The sequence below is a fragment of the Varanus komodoensis genome, unplaced genomic scaffold (genome assembly GCF_004798865.1).
Source record: "Varanus komodoensis strain SLA01 unplaced genomic scaffold, ASM479886v1 scaffold27, whole genome shotgun sequence".
Lineage (NCBI taxonomy): Eukaryota > Metazoa > Chordata > Lepidosauria > Squamata > Varanidae > Varanus > Varanus komodoensis.
The window spans coordinates 14,070,113-14,091,712 of NW_025335701.1; the positions used below are offsets into that span (position 1 = coordinate 14,070,113).

General features: G+C 45.4%; 1 protein-coding gene across 1 annotated transcript; it reads right to left on the reverse strand.

Annotated features, from left to right (window-relative positions):
- Positions 1 to 4,075: 4,075 nt before the first annotated feature.
- On the reverse strand, positions 4,076 to 20,724 carry FAM180A (family with sequence similarity 180 member A). The gene is made up of 3 exons (XM_044434229.1): positions 20,638 to 20,724; positions 6,387 to 6,487; positions 4,076 to 5,312 (listed from the first exon to the last, which is right to left on the reverse strand). Exons 1-3 carry the CDS (start codon positions 20,711 to 20,713, stop codon positions 4,959 to 4,961), a joined length of 531 nt encoding a protein of 176 aa, XP_044290164.1. The 5' UTR covers positions 20,714 to 20,724; the 3' UTR covers positions 4,076 to 4,958.
- Positions 20,725 to 21,600: the final 876 nt, after the last annotated feature.

The window sequence follows — 21,600 nt, forward strand, 5'->3', positions numbered from 1 at the left end:
AGGCCACCAACATGATCCCTCGAAATAAGATCACATCATCAGATATATGATTTCCCACCACTGCCTCATCTCTCCCGCAAATGACTGAAGAGAACTTAACTCCAAATGGCTCAAGGAAGTGAGAGAAGCCCCATCATACACACTGGGGTAATGGAAGATCTCCAAACTGCAGTGCCTCATCATGGCGTTCCGATGTGCATGCCCCCAAGAAGAGTTCAAAATTCAAGTTGCTGTGTGGCTCTGTATCAACAAGCCATTTCTAGCATTTTCATCCTGACCAGGAATAGTTCTTTTGTAAACTAATCTGTTTTAATTGTCCATTTATGCCCAAGCCATCTCAATATATGTAACAGCTAGGAACAGTTTTTAATTGCGGGGAAAATGCATTCCACTACACAGCTACTGTGAGGATTGCAGCTAAGCTCAGAAGGAAGGGGGTGGGAGATGTGGATGGTGGTGGCAGGCCAGCATCCCTGCTAATAAAGAGGGCCTGCATTCCAGCTCTCCATGGACAGACCCCATGGCACCGCACCATTGATCCTATAGGCAGCTCTTCAGAGCTGTGCAATTAATCAATGCATGAAGCTATCTTATGCTGAGACAGAATGCTAGTCCACCTAGTTCTATGTTGGATCCAGATCAAGTCATCCAAGTAGATCCATTGAAATCAATGGGACCTGAGTCAGGGTGGTTCCTTTAAATAGTCCATGTCCTCGGGTGTGATAGAGGGCACGGTACCATCACAAGCACTGAAGTAAGTTTCATCTGCTGGTCCATCTAGCTTCAGAAGCTGGGGTAAGGAGGTGGTACCACCTTGTCCTTTGCTTCAGGCAGCTGAAGGTCTTGGGCCAGGCCTGTTCTCATGCAATGTTGCAAGACAGAAGTATTACCAGAGGCTTTCATGCGTTTTGGCTCTGACACTTGGGTCCATCTTCCTCCCTCAGAAAAAGAAGGGATCTCTCCCCCCGCCCCCATACACAACCAGTATGCTTGGAGCTGTGTGACTGTCTACCCAACAGCTAGGAAAACAGAGAGTTGCTTTATGCTCAGCCAAACCCCAGTGAGGTTGACTGACTAGGAGTCCTCTTCAGGGGTTCAGGAAGAATTCTTTCCTATGCTTCCCTGGAGATATGGAGGATCTAACCTGAAGCTTTCTGCAGGCAAAGCTCGTGCTCAGTGACTGGGCAATGGCCAAAATGTAAGGTCCTTTTGATCTGTGTGAATGTTCCTCCACTTGATGTTTCTGCACAGTGGGGAGAGGCCATGATCCTAAAAGGATTACTGCCCTTGGGGTTGCCTGCCATGAATCTGACCCTGTCACGATTTCACTGGATCCCTCCCACACCCTGTGGATCAAACAAGATCAGCCACCTGCTCTTGGTTCTCCGACTGGCCAACCGGAGGCACCTCAACTGACCTATCTGCTCCCCAGGGAAGTGAGCAGGAGTCTTCCTGAGCAGTGCCAGAGAGTGACTCAGTCATGAGACAGCCAGCCAGGAGTGTGTAATTACACAGCTAGAAGGGGGCTTTGATCTGCCATGGACTCCGAGCTCACACAGAGTCCATTCTAGGCTTGAAGCCATACCAAGCTGACTCTGCTGAAGCCTGACTGTGGAGTGCACAGTTTGGGAAAATATATATAAATATTAGTCTTCCTGGAACTTCCAAAGAATTTCTAGAAAAGAAATGCTGTCTTTCTACTACATGTGTGCAAAAGAGCTGACAATACCTGTTCTTGCCAACATCCCTTGTTTCATTCACAGGAACAGTGCTGATGACTTTTTTTCTTTTAATACTACCTTTGATCTGTAAGCAATGTGGTGATTGGATAACATGCTTGTCACCTCTTATGGTAATTCTGTCACTGTCTGAAAGAGATTATGCCAAAAATATTCCCTGGTGTAAAGCAACTTAATTCCTCCAGTTTTTATGTCAAGAATTTTTTTAAGGTACTATACCTGAGAGTAAGCTAGGAATGGAAAAATCTGTCCCTTTCAGTTTCTTGTTTTCCCATTAAATTTATTGCAAATTTGTTGAAATTTGAGAATTTCTCCAGTCAAGTCCAGTTCATCCTCAAAACTTATGAAAATGTATGAGCATAAATTTGTGCACATGTCCCCTAAGGCATTTTTGTGTGAATTTTGTCCCAGTATGCACATTAGCAAACAATTCTCCTTAATACAAGGCCAAACATATACATTTTTGTGTATGTTTTTAGTCTGGTGAACTTCACTGCAAATTTTGAAGGATAACAGAGTGTTGGCTTTGCATAGTGACTTGAAAGTGCAAAAGTAGATAAGCTCATATTAAAATGCAAACTCAAATAATTTCCCCTCTGTCTCTAGAGTAAGCCCCATAGGAAACAACAGGACTTGATTCTAAGCAAGTGTGTACTCCAATAGATTGTACTTCAATGAATGTACTCTTGATCATTCAATAGGACAGAGAAGAGGTGAAGGAGATCTTCTCCACCTTGTCCTCCTGTCTGGCATTCTTCACTAGATGGACCTTTTTGCCTGCCCAACTGGGCATTTCAAAGTGGGAGGGAAAGAGTTTGGATATAAGGATTTGTAAGGAATCTGTTTTGGGTTAGGATCCATCAGATTCCCTGGACTTGACTTCCTGGACTCTGATCCACGTTGTTGTAGCTCTGAGTCAGAATTCCTGGCAAAAACACCCAACATTCATGGGGCGCTCATCAGGAAGTGAGCTCCATGCACTGTGTAAGCAGCATTTCTTTTCTGAGTCATGTGCAGCAAGTTTTGTTTGTGTCTTTGAACCTGGCATTCAGGAATGTTGCAACCTCCATTCTGCAGCATTTGTACATTTCCTTGTGGTCCGGATCACTTTCTAAGGCACTTTCTCTTCTGCTCTGAGCTATGAAAGCTGGAGGGATGAATTTCACTGAGTTTTGTCCAAAGCCTAATTGGAAAGACCTCAGCATAAGTTATATCCTGGCCTGCCCAGTCTCTTCCACACCCTTCCAACCAAAAATCCACTCTTTCCCCTCCTTAAGGTCATGTTCCCAACCAGCATAATTCCTTCCACTCTGGCTCGGAGGCAGAGGGGACTGGATCTCCTGCTGAGCCATGCCATGGCTTCCTAAATATTCCAAAATTGGCTCTGCTCATGGACACATTTGCATTGAAACAAAGACCTTGCATTTCACACATTCACACCAACCTTGAGGAAATAAAGTTACTGCTGGGTAGCAGATAACAGTAATTTATTCCTCGGAGTAAATAGCAAATGATTCTATAGCACATTTAGTTCTTTATTTTATCCCCCCAGAGAAAGCCATCCTGCATTTCATTTTTGTTTAAGTACAACACACTGGAAATAAACAAACATAATGAGCCACAGAAATCAGTTAATGGTGACTTATTCAGAAAATAGCGGATAGAAAAGAAAATGCTTTCGGGGGGTGGGATCAAAGGAGAAGAAATTTCAGAGAAATTCTCATGGGTTGGATTCAGGTTATTTATGCTCACCATTCTTAGGGAAAGTTTGTACAAGCGTCCTATTTTTCATGCAGCCTGTAGCCTCCTTGGCTTCTCACATTTCAGTTGGAGCCCTGGGAAGATGCTAGGAGGCAATTCTTCCCAAAGGGTTTTTCCAGATCAGGAAGTGCAGGCAGCCTGGGAGGCAGCAGAGAAGGAAAGATAAACGGAACAGAATGAAAACACACATCTCACTCTCAGCTGCTTCGGAGTGAAAGGATAAGCTCACTCCCCCCCTCCACACACACATGCTTTGCTTTTGATACCCTGAAAATTAACCAGAACAACGGAGAGCTCTTTTGCAGGGAAATAGAACTTTTGGGGAATTGAAGGAAGGGCAGATTCTGACTCAGCAATAGCACCATTTTTTCCTTGGAGCTGAACACACAGCACCTCCCTGCCCAACACACACACACACACACACACACACACACACACACACACACACAGGCATTGCACTGGATAGAAATGGGAACTCACCTGCTAACACCACTGATGCTATTGCCACGTGCACTGGTAAAGTCCTCCCTACCCATAGGGAAGAAGAAATGAGCTGTGCTACAGCCCCTTCCAATGTTCAGCCCTACTGGTGAGAAACCGTCGGAGAATTTCTGCTCCTTGCGCAGTAAATCGGTGAAACATTCTCCCAGTTTTTTGTGCACAAATCGGCTGGGAAATTTCAAGAAGCCATTTGTACTCTGTTGCAAAGCTATCTGCACAACGCTGTTCCAAAGCAACTGCGGGGGTCCTTGGGAGAGCTCCATCACCGATGTTCTTCAAGGATTTGTGTCCTGGGGGCTGGTATTGATGCAACAGGATGACAGGGATGGAGGAAGGAAAGGGGAAAACTTTCCATTTCCTTTCCCCATTACTGTTGCTCGCATCACAACCGTCTGGCAAAGAATGGAAGGTGGAGTGTGTTGGGAGTGGGGTGAGGCTGGTCAAGACCCAGAAGAGAGGGATTTTGGAGGTAATGGGCTGGCAGGGATTGGTGGAGACATTTTTATGAGTCCTTAGACTAGCTCAGGGAAAAAAAAGATGTACAGTTTTTATGTCTACCCCTCCACACATACATACACAAACACACCTTGGAAAACTGGTTGTTTTACAAGTTCATCAGAATTTTGGAGAATGTGTCCACCTCTCCTCTGATAAACTCTGTACTCACAGCATTCTCTGCAAAAATGGGAAATTAAGCAACAGCAGAAGAGTGGGGCTCTCCTTCAACAATAAGGCCAGGCCATTTTCAGGGAGAAATTCAGATGAAGAGAAATTTAGAAGAACCTCTGGCTGAATTAGTACCATTAGTCATTGTATACAGAGAAATTTAGAACAGGTATCCTCTAGGAGGAGCTAGAGAACAAAGAAATGCTTTGTGTCTGCAGTCTTAAGCATTTTGTTCCTTTTTACAAAGCAAAAAGGCAGCTGTGCTTCCTATCAGAGTGAATTTCTGGTCGATCAAGTCCTTTGAGATGATGGTGTTTGGCTGGACGACAACATCAAGTCATGCTTCAGGGCTTTGTAGAGAGTCACAAAGGTTTCTGCCCAGGTTTCTCTCTGGTGTCCTTGGGACTGAGCTGCCCGATATGCTGTATAGACCATAGTCAACACTGTCCTTTCGAAATCCTCTCTCTTGAGCATGCCCGGGTAGCCTGACAGCCTGGCATGCAGTCGCTGAATATCTGTGATACTTTTGGGGATCACATCATTGCACACGGTGTCAAATGCCTTTGCCTTCCTCATGGAAGCCAGTTCCTCATCTTTGATGGAGATCTTCAGGTCATCGTTGATTTCCAGCTCCCCTAGAAGTAACTGAGACCAAAACACAGAAAATGGATTCATGCTGACTCTACTTTAGCTCTTTGAAAGGTTAGAGGAGGTGCTTGGACCATACCACTTCTGAGAGCAGGAGCTGAGTTATATAATGGAACATTCCTCCACAGGGGGAACATGGAGGATAGAAAGGAAAGGTTCCAGTCAGCCTTTCAGGAATGCAAAAAGCAGCCCTGCCCCAAGTCAGATTGTTGCTCTGTCTAGCTGAATATCATTTCTATTGGGAGTTGTATAAATGAGGTGTGCAAGAGTGCAGGTCTGTATTCTTCCCAGGGGATGGACTCCAATTCGGAGAAGTTCTCGGGGAGGTGCAATTCAGAGCTGCACAGGGGCCAAGGCAGCAGGGACAGGTCAATATAGCGCGACAGTTTGACCATTGTGCTCTCGCTGCCACCAGGAGAGGCAAATCAGCCTTTTAGAATGAGGAAAAAACTGCATGAAGTCTTGGAAATCATCAGATGATTTGGTGGTTGGAGGAGAGAGGCGGGCCTGGAGAAGAGTGTGTGGCCATAAGGGAATTCCCATAGGACTTGATTAGTACCCGAGCAATACAAATACAACAACATGGAGCAACATTGTGATTAATTGCAATTAATTACAAACCAGAGAAAGCCCCCTTAAAAATGTGCTTTCAGGAGGTAACAAAACATATTTTCTGCCTTCCATACATGTGAGGGACAGTGTTGCAGAATTGGGCTGTTGTAATATGTTGTTATAATCTGCCCTGGTCAGGTATTTGAAGGGCATTCTATAAATCTTGTTTACTTATTGTTATGTTTAGTTTGTAGAAGTATAAAACTCTGACTTTAATAAAGGAGCAAGTTTTTGGTCTGTTTTTGCTCAGACCAAGCCAAATCCATGAAGTAATTTGCAGCAGGTGAAGAGGGGAGCTTCTTGACATGAGATGAATTCAGAACAACCTGGAAAGAAATGCCATAACAACTCTGCTTAGAACTCCTTATCATCTCGGTTATTTTCAAGACACAATTATCCAGAATCATTGATAGAGTTTCTGCCTAGAAAGATTAGGGAAAGTGGCCATGCATACTGAACCTCAAATAGAAGGTCGACATCATCTTGAGACTTCTGAAGTACTGGATTGAGGAGCGCAGCTGAGGACCTCTTGACTCGATGAGCTGATGGGAACAGCATTGCTGGGGGTGGTGGTGGAAGGAGATGAAAAAAAAAGACCATCACTGGTCATTGCACAATATGCCATTTCTCTGCCCTCCCCAATTCCTTGACCCCAAATGGACAGTTTCCAGACTTTTCAGAGCTGTTCAGCAGATCCATGTTCAATGGTAATTTTAATTTTTTTTGGTTGAAATTCTGCTTGGTACCAGAATGAATCCAGTTCTGCCAGCCCTTGGTTCAAATACGCTCTACCTCTCTCCTCACATTGTTCTCATTTTGAGTTGTCCTGCTCCCTCATCACAAGCCAATATTTGGCTTACTATGCATATGGATGTATATGCATAGGAATACATCAGAATATTTGTTAGGCCCTCCATGTGACTCACTGGATGTTGCCACTCCTCCCCTAGAGCCATTTATATCATCCTCCCACAAGCTGGCACTCCCTAGATGTGTTGGACTGCTATTTCCATCATTCCCACCCAGCATGACCAGGGAATGATGTGAGTTGCAGTCTAACTCAGCTGCACCAGCTTGAGGAAGGCTGGACGATCTTTTCCCTGGATCCACAGATTCTGTCTGAGCAGTTCCACCGGACCACTGAATTCTGCCAAGCTCCTCCTCTCAGTTTGCCATCAGATGCCCCAGCCAAATCCCAGCTGCTTGGTTGAAGTCACACTGATATTTTAAAATCACAAGCTATTTTCTTTATCAGAAAAGTACTGGGTAATTAAAAAACTCTGTTGGGGACTGGCTGGTGGGGATGTGCATGTGCAAAACTTGGCTGGAGGTTCTTCTCCACTGATGGAAAGGGGAGTTTTTCCCCATGGCATGACATTTTCCTTCTGGATGGTGCTGGTTTCTCTAGAAAAAGCCCTGCTGGTCTTGATCTCCTCCCAGTGGCATCCCCCACAGCACAGAGTCCCTGGTGTGTGGGTGCACGCATGGAAGGAGAGGCTTTGGATCCACTAGATCCAATCCCCTCGGACTCCTCCAACATGGCTTGTGCCCATGGTCACCCACAGCCTCCCCTCTCACTTGAGGGGAAATACAAAAAGCTTGTGAGGAGAGACACCTGCTTGCCCCACAGAGACCTCAAACTGGCCGTGGCAGCCCAGGTCGGGGGTCTGGGGGTCTTACTTTACAAACCAGTGGTGGCAGTCTCATCATGTCCCTAAGCTGTGACCCCTTTTGATCTTGTGGCTTTAAGAAAAAAGCACACGATGTTCTGCATTGAAATCTTGAAGTGCTAATTGCTTAGTAATTAAAACTTCAATCACCCAGCAGCTACAGTGTTTATTTGCTAAACAACTGCTGGCAGGGATTCAGAGAACAATGATCAAATGAATCATTTTTCAAGCTACCCTTCTGTGGAAAGGGCCCCCACGCATCTTCCAAGGGACAGCTGTGCCGACCTGAGGCAGGTGCTAATGCATTTAGTGGGGCATTAGTCAGCCTTCCCTGAGCAGGTGTCCTCCAGATGGGCAGGACTGCAACTCCCATCATGCTCAGACAGCACGTGGCCTGAACCAGCCCCTGTCTCCCAATGGGCCTGTATGGTGCTCAGATGCCCCCCGCCCTGCCATTAAACACACAGCAGCTGTACGGATTCATTAGATCAGTACCCCCCCCCCCCATATTTCCTGCAAGAAGCTCAAGGTGGCTTACACAATCCTCCTGCTCGTGTTAGCCTTACAACAACCCTGTCAAGCAGTTTGGGCTGAGAGTCTGTGGCTGGACCCAAGTCATCCAGTGGCTTGCCACCCTGCACCAACCATGGGAAGATGAATTGCATTTCCATTTAAACGATAGCAGTTCCTTCTATATTTGCATCTATACACATATATCTGCATATTTAAATCTGCTGCCACTTCTGTCCTTGTGGTGAGCCATTTCCTCTCTTTTGATGCTACAAAAGTGACCACCAGCTAAGGATGCCCCCTCTGGAAGGACAACAGATCTGGTGCTGGGACCATTTCCCCCACGAACAGTTCAAAGCAGGTAGAAGAGAGCTGAAATCTGACCCAGCCATCGTGCCGGCAGTGGCAGGCACGCACTCATCCCCTCTGTGTGGTTTTCCAAATCTCAGTCCCTCCCTCCATTCATAAGAGTGAGCAGTTGGCTTTCCTGCCCACTGAAAGCCAGTGTAGCATAATGGCTAGTGCTGGCCAGGGACTCAAGGGCTCCAGGTTCTAGTCCCCTCCAGGCCACGGAGCTCACTGGGTGACTTTGGCCAGTCACTGATTAAAATCCTCGCCCACTCCATTGGGTTGTTGTGGGAATAAAATAAAGAGGATGACCGTGCAAGGCACCTTGGGTTCTTTGGCCGCATTGTGGCCAAGTGAAGTTGTTTCTTGTTGTTACAATGTACTTTTGTAGTATTATTCTTACACTGCACGTATACCCTGCCTTTTTCTGTTTGGGAGGAACCCCAGGAAACTGGCATAGCTTCATTCTATCCCTACAACACTCTGTGATGTAGGTTAGGCTGAGAGTGAGTGGCTGGCGACTGGCCCAAAGTCACCCAGTGAGCTTCATGACCAAGCAGGACCAGAACCTGGATCTTTCCAGCCCCGTCCGGCACTCTAAGAACCATGCAACACTGGCTGTACACTGTGTGCCTACTCAGTTCAGGTGCAGCTTCTAGGCTGGCTTTCTCTTCCTGATGCTCTTTATCTTCAAAGTGAACCAAGACTGGTCTGCTTTTCCCATGGAGAATATCTCCAAGTGGAGAACTAACCCCTGACAGCTCTTCAACCTGAGGATTTTCCTCTGTAAGTTGGAGGTTTGGCTCTTCCTTGTGAACCTCAAGCTTCAGGAGGTTGCCACAATGACAATTTTAAGGCAAGTTATACTGGCTCAAGGCCACTCTGTGGACCTTGTGGCTGAATAGAGTCAAGGTATGAGAGAAATTCCCCAGCACCCTCCAGGTATTTTGGATGTCAGCTTCTACAGTCGCTTGCCACTGACTGTGCTAGCTGCAGTCCAACACTTCTGAAAGACGCTGGGTTGCCTACACCTAACCTCGCTCTCCCTGGACCACATCCAGCACTCAAAATCAACCACAGGTGGGCTGTATGGAGCCTTCCAGATGCGTGGGTGGCAAATCTGATAATTCCTGATATTGGACATGCTGGAATGGGCTAATGGGAATGGTCATCCAACTCATCTGGAGAGCTGCTGCTCCAGCCTCGCGATTACACTGCCTCTCCAATAATTTGTTTCCATTTTTTACATCTCCTTACTCCTTCACTTCAGCTCTTCCAGTCTTCTGGTTCTTCCATTCCAAGCCACCGTCTTTCTAGTGCTTCTGTCTCCTGCTGATTTCTATTTCCTATTACTGATCTTTGCTTTTTCTACCCCTGATTTTGCCAGTTAGTTGGACGGGGCCAACCCCGTTCCCCATTCCCATACCAGAACAGACAAGGAACCTCAGCTGGTGCTGGGCTTCTGATTAGAAATCCATGCAGAAACTTTTCTGCTGATTCAGCTTCCTCCTACGTAGACTCAGAACCACAGAGAGGTGCTTGTTCAGTATCAGAGAACAGCACAGCGGTATTAATGTGATTTGCAGTCTCCTTCTTCTTCCCCAGGAGGAGTTTATGTAAAACAACGGTTTCATCTCAGTGTGCACTAATTTATTTTAATGATGCATCTGACTCACATCACACACAGTAATTATGATTGCTTGGAGACAAGAGACATATAAGAATGGATTTCACACTCCTCTGGCTCTGATACACAAAACTGTAGTCCTTGGCAGATTTCACAGAAATCAAGGCAGGCACATTTGGAACAGGGACGGGTATGGCATACGGAGAAATCCTCTTATATTTGCCCATTTAGTCCAGTATTCTCTGCTTGGTCAGCAGGGGCTGCCTTGCATTTTGGGAAAGGTCTATCCCATCTCCGGCTACCTCTACCCTTCTCTGAATGTTTGGTTTGTAACTGGAAAGACAGGGATCAAGCTTGAGTTCTTCATGCAAAGCATGTTTGCACCACTGAACCATGATTCTCTCTCTCCCTGATGGTTGTATCCTCAAATTATTCTATTTTAATTATTCTGAAGTTCTTTTATTGTATTCCTTCTTGATAGGAAAGAAGATGGGATGGAAACAGTAATTGCCATGGCTCCTGTTAGCACTGATCTGAGTCCCACCACGCAGATAGTTTTACAGTCAAATTGAGCCATGCTTTAAGGAGGAGGAGGAAACAGCCACCTTGGATGAAATCCACTGTTTGCAGAAGTGTGCAGAAACCTTCGGAGGCACCCCTACAACAAAAAACTGGATGACTGTTCATGTTTGGAGGGATGGAGGAAAGGGAAGGAAGTGGGAAAGTGGCAGAGTGGCTGCTTTGAGTACCAAGGTCCCCAGCTCAATTCTCAGCATGTCCAGGCAAGACTGGAAAAAGTCCTGCCTGAAACCCAGAGAGCTGTTTCTGCCAGTCACTGTCAACAATACAGGGCTAGACAGGTCTGATTTCTGAAGGTAGGATCTGATTCATAAGTTCAAGTGAAGGGACTTAACAGAGCCCCCAAGTGCCATTAACGCGAAATGACAAGAAAAGAACAAGAGAGAAGAAGGGGCAGGAGAAAGATGGAAAGGGAAAGAAGAGGTGAGTTTGAGGGAGAGAGATATGCTCCAGAGACAACCAGACTTCTAGCCCAGCATATTTTAGCAACGTGTGGGATGGGGTGATATGATGCTCTTCAACAGAGACATCACAGCTGTTCCAAAGAACCATGGGATTCTCTATGGCCCCACTTTTCTGGATGCAGAAGGGAAGCCCCCAGAAAGCCCTTCAGCTGTGAGACCCCCTTTATTCTAACTGTAAGAAAGGAACCAAACTAAAACTCTCAGCCAAACCGACACTCCTCTGAGTTCGTTGGCCTGTTATTTTTCAGAAATTTCTCCTGCCCCCCACAGAAGTAAATAGCCCCATGATTGTGGGGCAGTGGCATAGCCTTAGAATAAACAGATAAGAGCTGGAGGGAGGGAAGGCTTGTGTGGGGCTGTGAACTCTTTCGTTAACCATGCAGAAAACTAAAAAAGGTTCAGAGGAGGTCAACAAAGATGATCCACAGTCTGGAACTTAGCCCTATGATGAGAGGGTGAGAGAGCTGGGCTGTTTAGTCTTGAGGAGAGAATACTACAAGGGGATGTAGTCAAAGGCTTCATGAAGAGGAAGGAAAAGACCTCTTCTCACTCATACCTGAGTGCAGGACACAGAACAATGAAAAACTGCAGCACTTCAGGAGCAGATTAGACACCAGGAAATCTTTCTCACTGTCAGAGCAACATGAGAGTGGAACAGGTTCCCATGTGAGGTCATGGGCTCTCCCACACTAGAGACATTCAAGGCAGAGCTGGACAGTCATCAGAGTGGGTTGCTGTGACTTGTGTCGCACACCAGCAAGAAGTTGGACCTGATGGCCTTCTCAGACCCTTCTAGCCCTACTCTTCAATGCTCCTGCCTTCTACCATCTTTAAACGGTTGTTACAGACAATTCAATGCAACGCCAACTCAATGATGCTGGATGATGGAGGGATGAAGTGAGAGAAGGGGTATTTTTCCACATAATAGCTGAATTAGGAACATAAGAAGAGCCCTGCTGGATCAGACCAGGGTCCATCTAGTCCAGCATTCTGTTCACACAGTGGCCAACCAGCTGCCCATGAGAAACCCACAAGCAGGACATCCATGCAGCAGCTCCCTCCCACCCAAGTTTCACAGCGATTGGTATACATGCAAGCACAGCTTCTGCTGCTGGAAGTAGCCTAGAGTCATCAAGACTAGAAACCATTGGGAGTCTTCTCCTCCATGACTATTTATTTATTTATTTAAAACATTTTTATGTTGCCCCCATCGCAACGAAGCCTCAGGGCGGCTCACAACAGAAACAAAATACATAAATAAATAACACTATAACAATAAAAAAATTATTTAAAAACCTCCGGTGCATCTCTGCTAAAAATTTAAAATCCTAGAAATACAAATAATTTAACAATTAAAATAAGTTTTAAATAAAAAGGTCTTAGCCTGGCCCCGAAAAAAAAATAACGACGGTGCCAGGCGGACCTCTCTGGGGAGCGCATTCCATAGATTTTTTAACCCCCTTTTAAAAGCCATCCAGATTGGTGACCATCAATACATCTCATGGAAGTGAATTCAGACCTTGCTGCTCTTGGAGGAATAGTTAGAAAGCAGACATTTCTGAATCCTGAAATAGCTGGCACAGATATTTAAGACATGGGTGTATAAGGAACTCATTCAGAGCTGGTGGAAACTCTCAAAAGTGCAATTCAGCTCAGCAGAATCCCACTGTCACAGAAACATGGGTGTGCCATTTCCCAGGCAATCTTGGAAGGAAAGAGAAAACGAACACCAAACACCCAGAAACATTGCATAAAGCCACACTTTAGGCAGAAGCTATTCAGACTCTCCCTATGACTCCATTATTCCAGCCGATGTTCTCTGGTGTTCTGCTCTTAGAGCCCCCGCTGTTCTGCTCTTAGAGACAGCATGCCCTTGGCAAGGTGCCGAAGGGCTCTTGCCAACAGCACATGCCTCTGGAAAAGGTGGCAGCTAAATCAGTTTCAGAAGGGGAGTGGTCAGCTGACGCAAGTTCAACCCAGTCCACTGCAGGTGGAATCACTCCCTCTTTTCCTCCTGAAAGTAAGAAAAAATAAGCCCTCGCCTTTTTTTTTTTTTGCTTCATAGAATTTTCTGGATAGCTTTTGCATAGATCCACCAGGGTTTTTAAATATATATATATAGAGAGAAATTATGAATCAGAATAATTGCTGGTCTGTAGAATTTTCCTGAGTGTCAAGTCTAGCTGGGAGTGATGTGTGATCCCCACCCCACCGCCCACCCCGCCTCACTTTAGGGCAGAGCAGTGGAAAAGATAATCATCTATTCAGGCAACCCAGCCCAGAAGAAGCTTCTGGAAGAGAGGAAGAGAGACGTTGAGACTGAGGCCATGTGAGAGGGAGAGGGTGCTCATGTGTGTGCCACAATATGAAGCTTCAGGCTGCGCTCAGGCCGAGATGGACCACCTGTTCACCTCAACCTCAGAGGGGCCCAGTGCAACCAGTGCACCCATGTCAGGGGCCTGAGCATCCAGTGGGTGGTGCTGGCAAGGACACGGTGCAGACTGGCTGCTCTGCTTTGAGCTATGGTGGCAGGCAAGAACCCAGGTTTCTAGTGGCAAGTAAGGTCCACTGAGAAAAATCACCCAGTATTCCTCTGGAGGTGGCCCTGCTCTTATCCAGCCAAACTCTGGTAGCTGACCAGAGATCTGGACCCTGGTGGCATCATTCCACCTAAAGCTGACCAGCTAAGGGGGAATAAGGGCACCATCTTCAGCGTACATTTAAACCTCATAGAATCATAGAATTGTAGAGTTGGAAGGGGCCATGAAGGCCATCAAGTCCAACCTCCTGCTGTTGCAGGACACCATGTTACACCATCCCATTCAGATGGCAGTCCAGTTTCTTTTCAATGTCTCCAGTGTGGGAGAGCCCACCACCCCTCTAGGCAGCTGGTCCCACTGTCGTATTGCTCTGACAGTGAGGAAACTTTTCCTGATATCTAGCCTGATTCTGGGTTGCTGCAACTTGAAATTATTCTGCATCCTACACTCTGGCATCAGCAAGAAGAGATCTTGACCTTCCTCTTTGTGACAGCCTTTGAGGGACTTATAGAGGGATATCCTGTCCCCCCTCAGTCTTCTCTTCTCAAGGCTGAGCATGCCCAGTTCTCTCAGTCTCTCCTCAGAGGGCAGTGTTTCCAAACCCTGGACCATTTTTGTTGCCCTCCGATGGACCCTTTCTAATTTACTTGCATCTTTCTCAAATCTTGGTGCCCAGAACGGGACACAATATTCCAGGTGAGGTCTGACTAGGGAGGAGTATGCAGCTGGAGGGCCAATTTCCATTTCAGTCTGGCTCTCATGGCAGTGGTAAAGATGAAAGTGGTGTGGTCAAAGGGAAAAAACCCACAAGGGCAACAATACTACTGCTTCAATTTACCCTAAAGCTCTTAGTACCAAGAACGGGGCCTTAGAAGAGGAATGGCAAGCTTTTGGAACAGGGAAAGAACTGCACAAACACCAGGAGACTGCCCTGGCTGAGGGCAGAATGTGTGGCCCTCCAGGGAACCCCAGAGGCCAGCTGGAGAGCCAGGGAGGCTAAGTCTGACTGCCATGCCTGTGGTTCTACCCCCCTGCCACCCATGTTAAGGCAAATGTGCAATGGAAATGTCGCCAGAAGCCATCCATGTGGAGATGTCAGTGGGAGGTCTCTGCTTGCAGTTCTTACCTTAGATTATGAGACTCCCACTGCTGGATGGATCTCCAGTTGGGGTTTATGTTGCATTTTATTGAGGATCTCTTTAAGTTAAAATAAAGTGGGATGGTGTCCATCTGAGTGGGATGGTGTGACGTGGTGTCCTGCAACAGCAGGAGGTTGGATTTGATGGCCTTCATGGCCCCTTCCAACTCTACTATTCTATGATTCTATGAAAGTTGTGGCCTTTATTAACCTGCTAACGACTCTCTCATGTCCATATCCCATGGTGTGTGGGTAACGGAGGCCGCACCTGAAATGTAAGCCACTTTTTATGTGAGACAAAGAATCACTACGAAGGACTCCGTCTTGTAACACTCCATCTTGTGTGGCCAAACCACTCTTTTGCCTTCCTGATCAGGAGCGACGAACAGGAGACATTCTGGACATTAGAAGAGTGGCAGCTGGGGACCTGAACCACCCAAGTTTGAATAGAGAAATGGAAATTACAGGTAGCTGTTAAATTTCAGGGGCTAGTGAAAGAAGGAAAACCACTGGATTATGGAATCATACTCTACAGGCAAGGCTGGGAAATATATGTTCCTTTCATAACTTGGAAGCTTCAGAATGTTAGGAAATGTTTCTTTGAGTTTAAAATGGATGTCCTAAACTGGAAAATTTGCAGTGCATGCAATATTCAGAAGGAGGTAAACATGTATTTCTATGTATTCTTTGGTACCCATGTGGAAATGCAAGTCATAAATAGCTAAAGTGATGGGAAAGAGCAAAAGCTCTGAGAATGTCCTGGTTAAGGTTAAGAATACAAGCAGAGTCTTGCTGGATCGGATCAGTGGCCCATCTAATTTAGCCTCCCTTTTTGACAGTGGCCAACCAAATTCCTTTGGGAATCACACAGGCAGAACATGAAGGCTCCCTCCCGCTATTGCTCCCATGAAGCAGGCTCACTGCCTCTGAACTCAAGGGGGAGCATCCAGCTGTGCCATTCAACAAACCCCAGTAGCACTAGCAGAGCCCCAACAGGCTGGCTGCACAGTGGGTCGCACTTGAGAGATGCCTGGCAAGCTTGCACTAGAGTTCTGCACAATGAGTTGCACATACTTGCACACACGTAACTTAGCTGAATTCCCCTCTTGTGCATCCCCTAGTTTCTAGTAGCACAATGCCATTTGCACTAACAGAACAACACCATGGCCTACTACCCAGGAGCTCCACGTAACCATAATAAGAAGGGGCCATCAAAGGCACCCCTACTGAATCCCTCCCCGAGGAAGGCTCCTCTTCCCTCAACTGTCACCAGCATTAGTCATTCCGGCAGGATGATGGGAGTGAGAGGAGAGGAGGAAATCGGGCCATTGTACCAGCCCTTCTTCTGCTTCTTCCACGTCCCTTCTCGCTTGTGCATTATGGCTTTTAGATTGTGAGTCTACAGGCAGGGACTGTACTGAACATGTGGAAGCCACTGTGGAGGTACAGGATAAGAAAAAAGACCTCTCTAGTATGTCTAGTGCCCTTGCAAACTCATATAAGCTAGTGGCAATCCCCCATGGTAGCTTCAGGAGTCACAGCTTAATGATGCATCATGTAACCACATGTTTTCTTTTACCAGTCCAGCATCCCCTGCCAATCACTTTCATTGGATGTCCCCACGTACCAGGATCTTGAGAGAAGCTGCATGCTACTCCTTTCTCTTTTGGATTGCATCACTCATGCATAAGCATCTGCCTTAGGAAGACAGGGAAGGAGGGCTTAACTTGGTCAGGTTTTAATCATGCTTAAACGGAACAGCCGAAAGGGCTATCTCCACATGCCCTTTTCCTTGCAGAATTTACAAAGAAATAGGCCTACGACAGAAACCACACAGGACATTGTTATTTTCTGTCCCATGCACAATGTCCCCAAATTTAAGCCTCTTATTATTCCCAATGTGGGACAAAAATATCCCCAGAACTTGTTGGCTTTGCCACAGAGGTGGCTTTATGGCTCACAAACCAGGAATTATGCCAAGGGGATAAAGAGATCCCCTGAATGTTCCAGTCTCATCCTAGAGATGCAGAGAAGGTCATTGAAATGCTGACACTTTGTGTCAAATGCTGAATCGTGGGAATCTTAATCAGTAGAGTAGTACCAGAGATATCTACCACATTTCTGATGTTTGCATTTTTTAATCTTAGCTGCTTTGGCTCCATGCAAGCTATCACATTTTTGAAATGTCAGTAACCACACATTCCTCATTCCACAGAGAATGCTGCATGTTAATCGTTACAGACATCTGTCCTTAATATACTCCGTCCCAATTCTCCTGAGTCAAAAGAGGCTATGGTTGACAATGGATCATTACTCTTTTTCTGCTTCTTGGAAAAACAGTCACATTGAAGAACAGAAGGACCTTTGAACTGTAAAAGTGACTGCTGTGTTCCCATTTTTGCTGGGAAATCTTAGGAAGTGAAAGCACCGAGGTTTCTTATAATTGATGCAATCAAGGTGATGCATCTCAAAGGCGCTACAACAAAACATGGTGTCTACTTCTGGGCACTGTACACTAGGGTAATTGTAGAGAAATTCCAAAAAAGGACAGTGAGCAGTGTCAGCAACAAGGAAAGGGTGGAGGAAATTGCTGTGTTAAATTTGAAGAAAAGAAGCCTGAGGAGAACATGGTAGAACTTTGTAAATATTTGAAGGGGTGTCACATAAAAGAGAGCAAAGACTTGTTCTTTGTTACCCGAGAGCACAATTGTCAATGCAACCCATTGCTGAGAGGTGGTTTTTATGGCCTGGGGTTTCAGGTGTTTTGGACCTGCTGTTATGTGCCATCAAGTCATCTCTGACTTATGGCGACCCCATGATTGAATGTCCCCCAAAACGCCCTGGCCGTGACAGCTCGGCTCTTGTAATCTGAAGCCTGTGGCTTCCTTTACGAAATCGATCCACTTCATATTTGAACTTCCCCTTCTTCTAGCAGTTTTGCATATTTGAGAGAGACAGAACTTGAAATTTAAAAGAAATGAATGTGAGAGAAAGAGGAACTGATAGAGTCACCAGTCATGATCTTGTCTTTGAGAGAAGGTGGTCCTACTTCTTTGAAGGTCTTCAAGCATATATTGGATGGCTCTGGATTTCCTGGATCAAGCCAGGGGGTGCGGTAAATGACCTATAAGACCTCTTCTAGCTCTGTGGTTCTATGAAGAGACTCAATTCAAAGACTCAAGCAAAGGCTACGTTGTTGCTGGAATTTTTGAAAGGACAAATATATCTCCTACTTTGTGCCAAAATTCCCTTGAAAACCTGTGGATTTAGGGTGCGTCCCAAAATTTTGGTGAGGAAGTGTTTTCCTTCTCCATTGCAAGCAGTTCTACATAAATAGGCTAGCTTAGATTCAGTGCCAAATAACAGTGAAGAAATTAAATGAGGTAAGACAGTATAAAAGAAACTAAATAGACCTCAAATTTAACTAAATAGAACTCAAACTGACCAATACACCCTGAACTGAATAAGCCACTTTCACTGTGAATCATCAGCTAAATGAATCATCAAATACAGTCAGATTCAGTAGCAAAATCTAAACCTTTCCAGGGAGCTTTTTCAAGTTTATGGAATATTTTAATCTCAGCAGAATTTATTTATTTGCTGTATTTTTAGTCCACCTCATGGCAAAAGTCTTCTGGAGGAAATTCCAGGGGAAATGCCTCTTTCATACTATCCTTGCTCTGGTCCTCCAAGGGAGAGGTGAGACCATGGAATTAGGCTCATGTTTGACTGGTCCTAATGAAGTACCCAGTTAAGTCTTTTAATGTTGACGTAGATGGGCATTTCTATGCAGGGGCATTTGCCATATATAGGTATTTTCTTTTGCTGCTGCTGCTGGTTATTAGACCAGTGATAGTCTGCACATGTCTAAAAACACTTAGTCTGCCCTTTCTTCAGAAAAAATTAAGGAATACTGTACTCCCATTCTGAGAATGTGTAGGGTACAGCCCTTGTTGCCACAACATTAATCCTTAGAGACCAGCAATGGCAGGTTGCATGCAGGGATGGAGCAATCCATCAATTTTGTTCTCTCTCAATTTTTCCAGAGTTCAGTTTCATTCTTCTTGAACTTAGAGAATGCTTTCTAAAAATGAAAATTCATACGTATTTTTTGTGTGCATTTCTTCCAATGCACACAATTTTGCCTAAGATACAATTTTTTTCTGAGCAAGTTTCCTAAAGCAATGCACTTCTAGGTGATGTTTTCATGAATATAAACATTTTTGTGCAAACTTTTCCATTATAAACATTTTGTAAGACAATCCAGCATTTGGAGACATGCAAGTGCCAGGAACTACCTCGTTTTGAGTTGTGCACGGGTTTTGCAAGGGGAATCAGGTGCTAAACGAGTTTCTTCCCCAGTCCTAGTTGTGTGGTGGCTTACTGAACAGATGGGGAGAATCTAGCACCCTTAACAGATCATGCCACAAGCCTGTGCAGAGTCACCCAGAGTCAACTTCTGTAAAAATGTTTAACAAAATTTCAGCACTGTCTGGCTGGCTGCTAAGCAGACAGCAGCTCCTGGGGGTGGGGGGCACCCATGCCTTCTCCTGTCCCCACACTGGGTACCGTCTTCCAGCCAAGCATTAGCACACTGGTTCTGGGTTGCCCTTCCTCTTTTATCAAGGCTCCGCATGTGCAACAGCAGCCCATTGGCCATGTAGCAGCCACAGTCAAGCAGAGTAGCTTTGGACTCCTTGCATGGGCTGCAGGTTGGAGCAGTCACCAAAGCACGATGCTAACAATAGGGATGCTGGCACACCTTTTTATATGCATTATTCATTCATCCCTACAGATGTCACTGGCTTGATTCAGTTTTGGGTCGCCTAGAAAGCAAAGTCGCTTTCTTTCTTACAGGTTCATGGAAGCAACCATTCCATGTGAGCCTGCATTAAAGAAAAGCACAGCACCCTCTGCACACCATGATGTGAAATCTTCCAGGCTCCTTTTTTAATAGTAGAAGAATTCTCCACTCATTACCATCCAATGGATTTACAAATGCCTTGCAAATTTTCTAAAGCCCCCCATCAGGCTTGCTGAAAGACCTGTGTTAGATGACGCACAGTGTTCGAGGTGTTCAAACAATTTTTGCAACTGAAAATGCACATCTTTATACTACCAAGTGAGGTGGGACAATGTTGTAATGTCTCACAAGTGCACAGGTGTAATACGATTGCTCTGAAAGAAAAGATTCTAATATATAACTAATCAGGGGCTGTGGCTGGATACATTTAAACTAAACGTGCAGTAGGAGCAGGTTGGAGGGTGAGATAGATCAATAAATATTTTGTTTTTATCGGTATTTTTGTAATCCACTTAGAGAGCCATTGAGTCTAATTTAATTGTGGAATATAAGCTAGCTAGATATTTCCAAATGGATCTTCCTTTTTTACATTGTAAAGAATGGAGAGACTGAGATTGCATTCCAATACAATGTGTTTAAAATCAACCCGACTTAAACAGAGATCCGCAAAGGCTTGGGCTCAGCAAAGGGTGAGCTGAGGTCTCCTGCCCACAGAGTTGCAGTCTGGGTGAACAAAATTAGCCATGCTTGGTTATAGGAGTTCAGTCCAGATACAGATGCAATAGTTTCACAGTTGGAAATGACGAATCTGATTTAATTTTCTTTTGCTCAGAAAAGCGAAAAGCAGGGAGGGGGGAAGCAGTCTTCCATTTAACGGCTCGGAATCATAAACAGAGGTAGAATAAAGAAAGCACTTTCAAGAAGTCGTGGAGGTTTCTGGTGGAGTGGGGGAAAGCACTCTTCACTTGATCAAGCACCACACCTGCACGCAACTTCTCTGCTGCAAGCAAGTCAGATTTAGAATGCTTACCTCGGTTCCACCTCAGGGGCACAGTGGCGTGCGCATTGTAATATAGCAAGAGCAGCAATAGACTCTCCCAGTGCATCCTCGGTCTCCCCGAAAAAGAGGGCTTAGGCCTTCCTCTCCAACCTCCTGCGTGTGTTGGGGGCAGCTTGTTACTTTTGATCCTTTTCCTTCCGCTGGGAAAAATTCGCAGCACACACTTTTTTAAAAGATGAAATTAAGTAGCAGCACCTCGCCTTCGACGACGTCTCTTAGGGATCGGGGAATTCATTTGCACAGGCGAGCTCTGTTTTATAGCCACATCTGGAATGACTCATGAGGCATGTGAGCTTGCTGGCAGCTGTGGGACAGAAATATCATCCCATTTTTTTCTCCAGTTCAGTTCCATTCAGTATGTTGGGCCAGTGGGAGTCTCCCTGGGTCAACATATGCAAGTAGCTATATCAGGGAACATTACTGAGTCTTGCAGTCTGTTTGCTCCTGTGCACACAAACACGGTTTATGGAAGAAACTTGCCTGCTGCTCTGTGAATAAAGTGTTGAAACATTTCTTGGATACCTACAAGAGAGTGAGGGACACTCTCAGAAAGACTGCTCCTTGTTTTCGTTTTACAGAGAACACTACAAGAGAAGTTGGCCTGCCAGGTCATGATGTGGTAGAAGGTGTGCAGAGCTAATCCTTGACTCAGATAGAAGCAATTGACAATCTTCCAGAAAAAGATCTGATAGCAAATCAGACACGTCTAGGGAAGAGCTCGCCAGCCATTAGTGAAGACCATCTTGTTATTCTCCCTGCAGGCAGTCAACAAATGAGCGTGATCCAGCCAAAGTTAAATGGCTTTGATTCTGTGGATTTCAACTGGATTTGGTTAAGTGAGTGCTTAATTCTCTCCTGATTGTCTTCCATACTACTTTAAGTTTATCAATTCTGCTCTTCAATCCTATCTAAAGATAGATGAAGAACTAATGA

Excerpts from the sequence above, each read along its gene's own strand:
- FAM180A (XM_044434229.1), bottom strand. The coding sequence starts at position 20,713 with ATGCACTGGGAGAGTCTATTGCTGCTCTTGCTATATTACAATGCGCAC. Across the intron at positions 6,488-20,637 it reads GCCCCTGAGGTGGAACCGAG|CAATGCTGTTCCCATCAGCT; the intron begins GTAAGCATTCTA and ends CACCACCCCCAG. Across the intron at positions 5,313-6,386 it reads ATGTCGACCTTCTATTTGAG|TTACTTCTAGGGGAGCTGGA; the intron begins GTTCAGTATGCA and ends TTTTGGTCTCAG.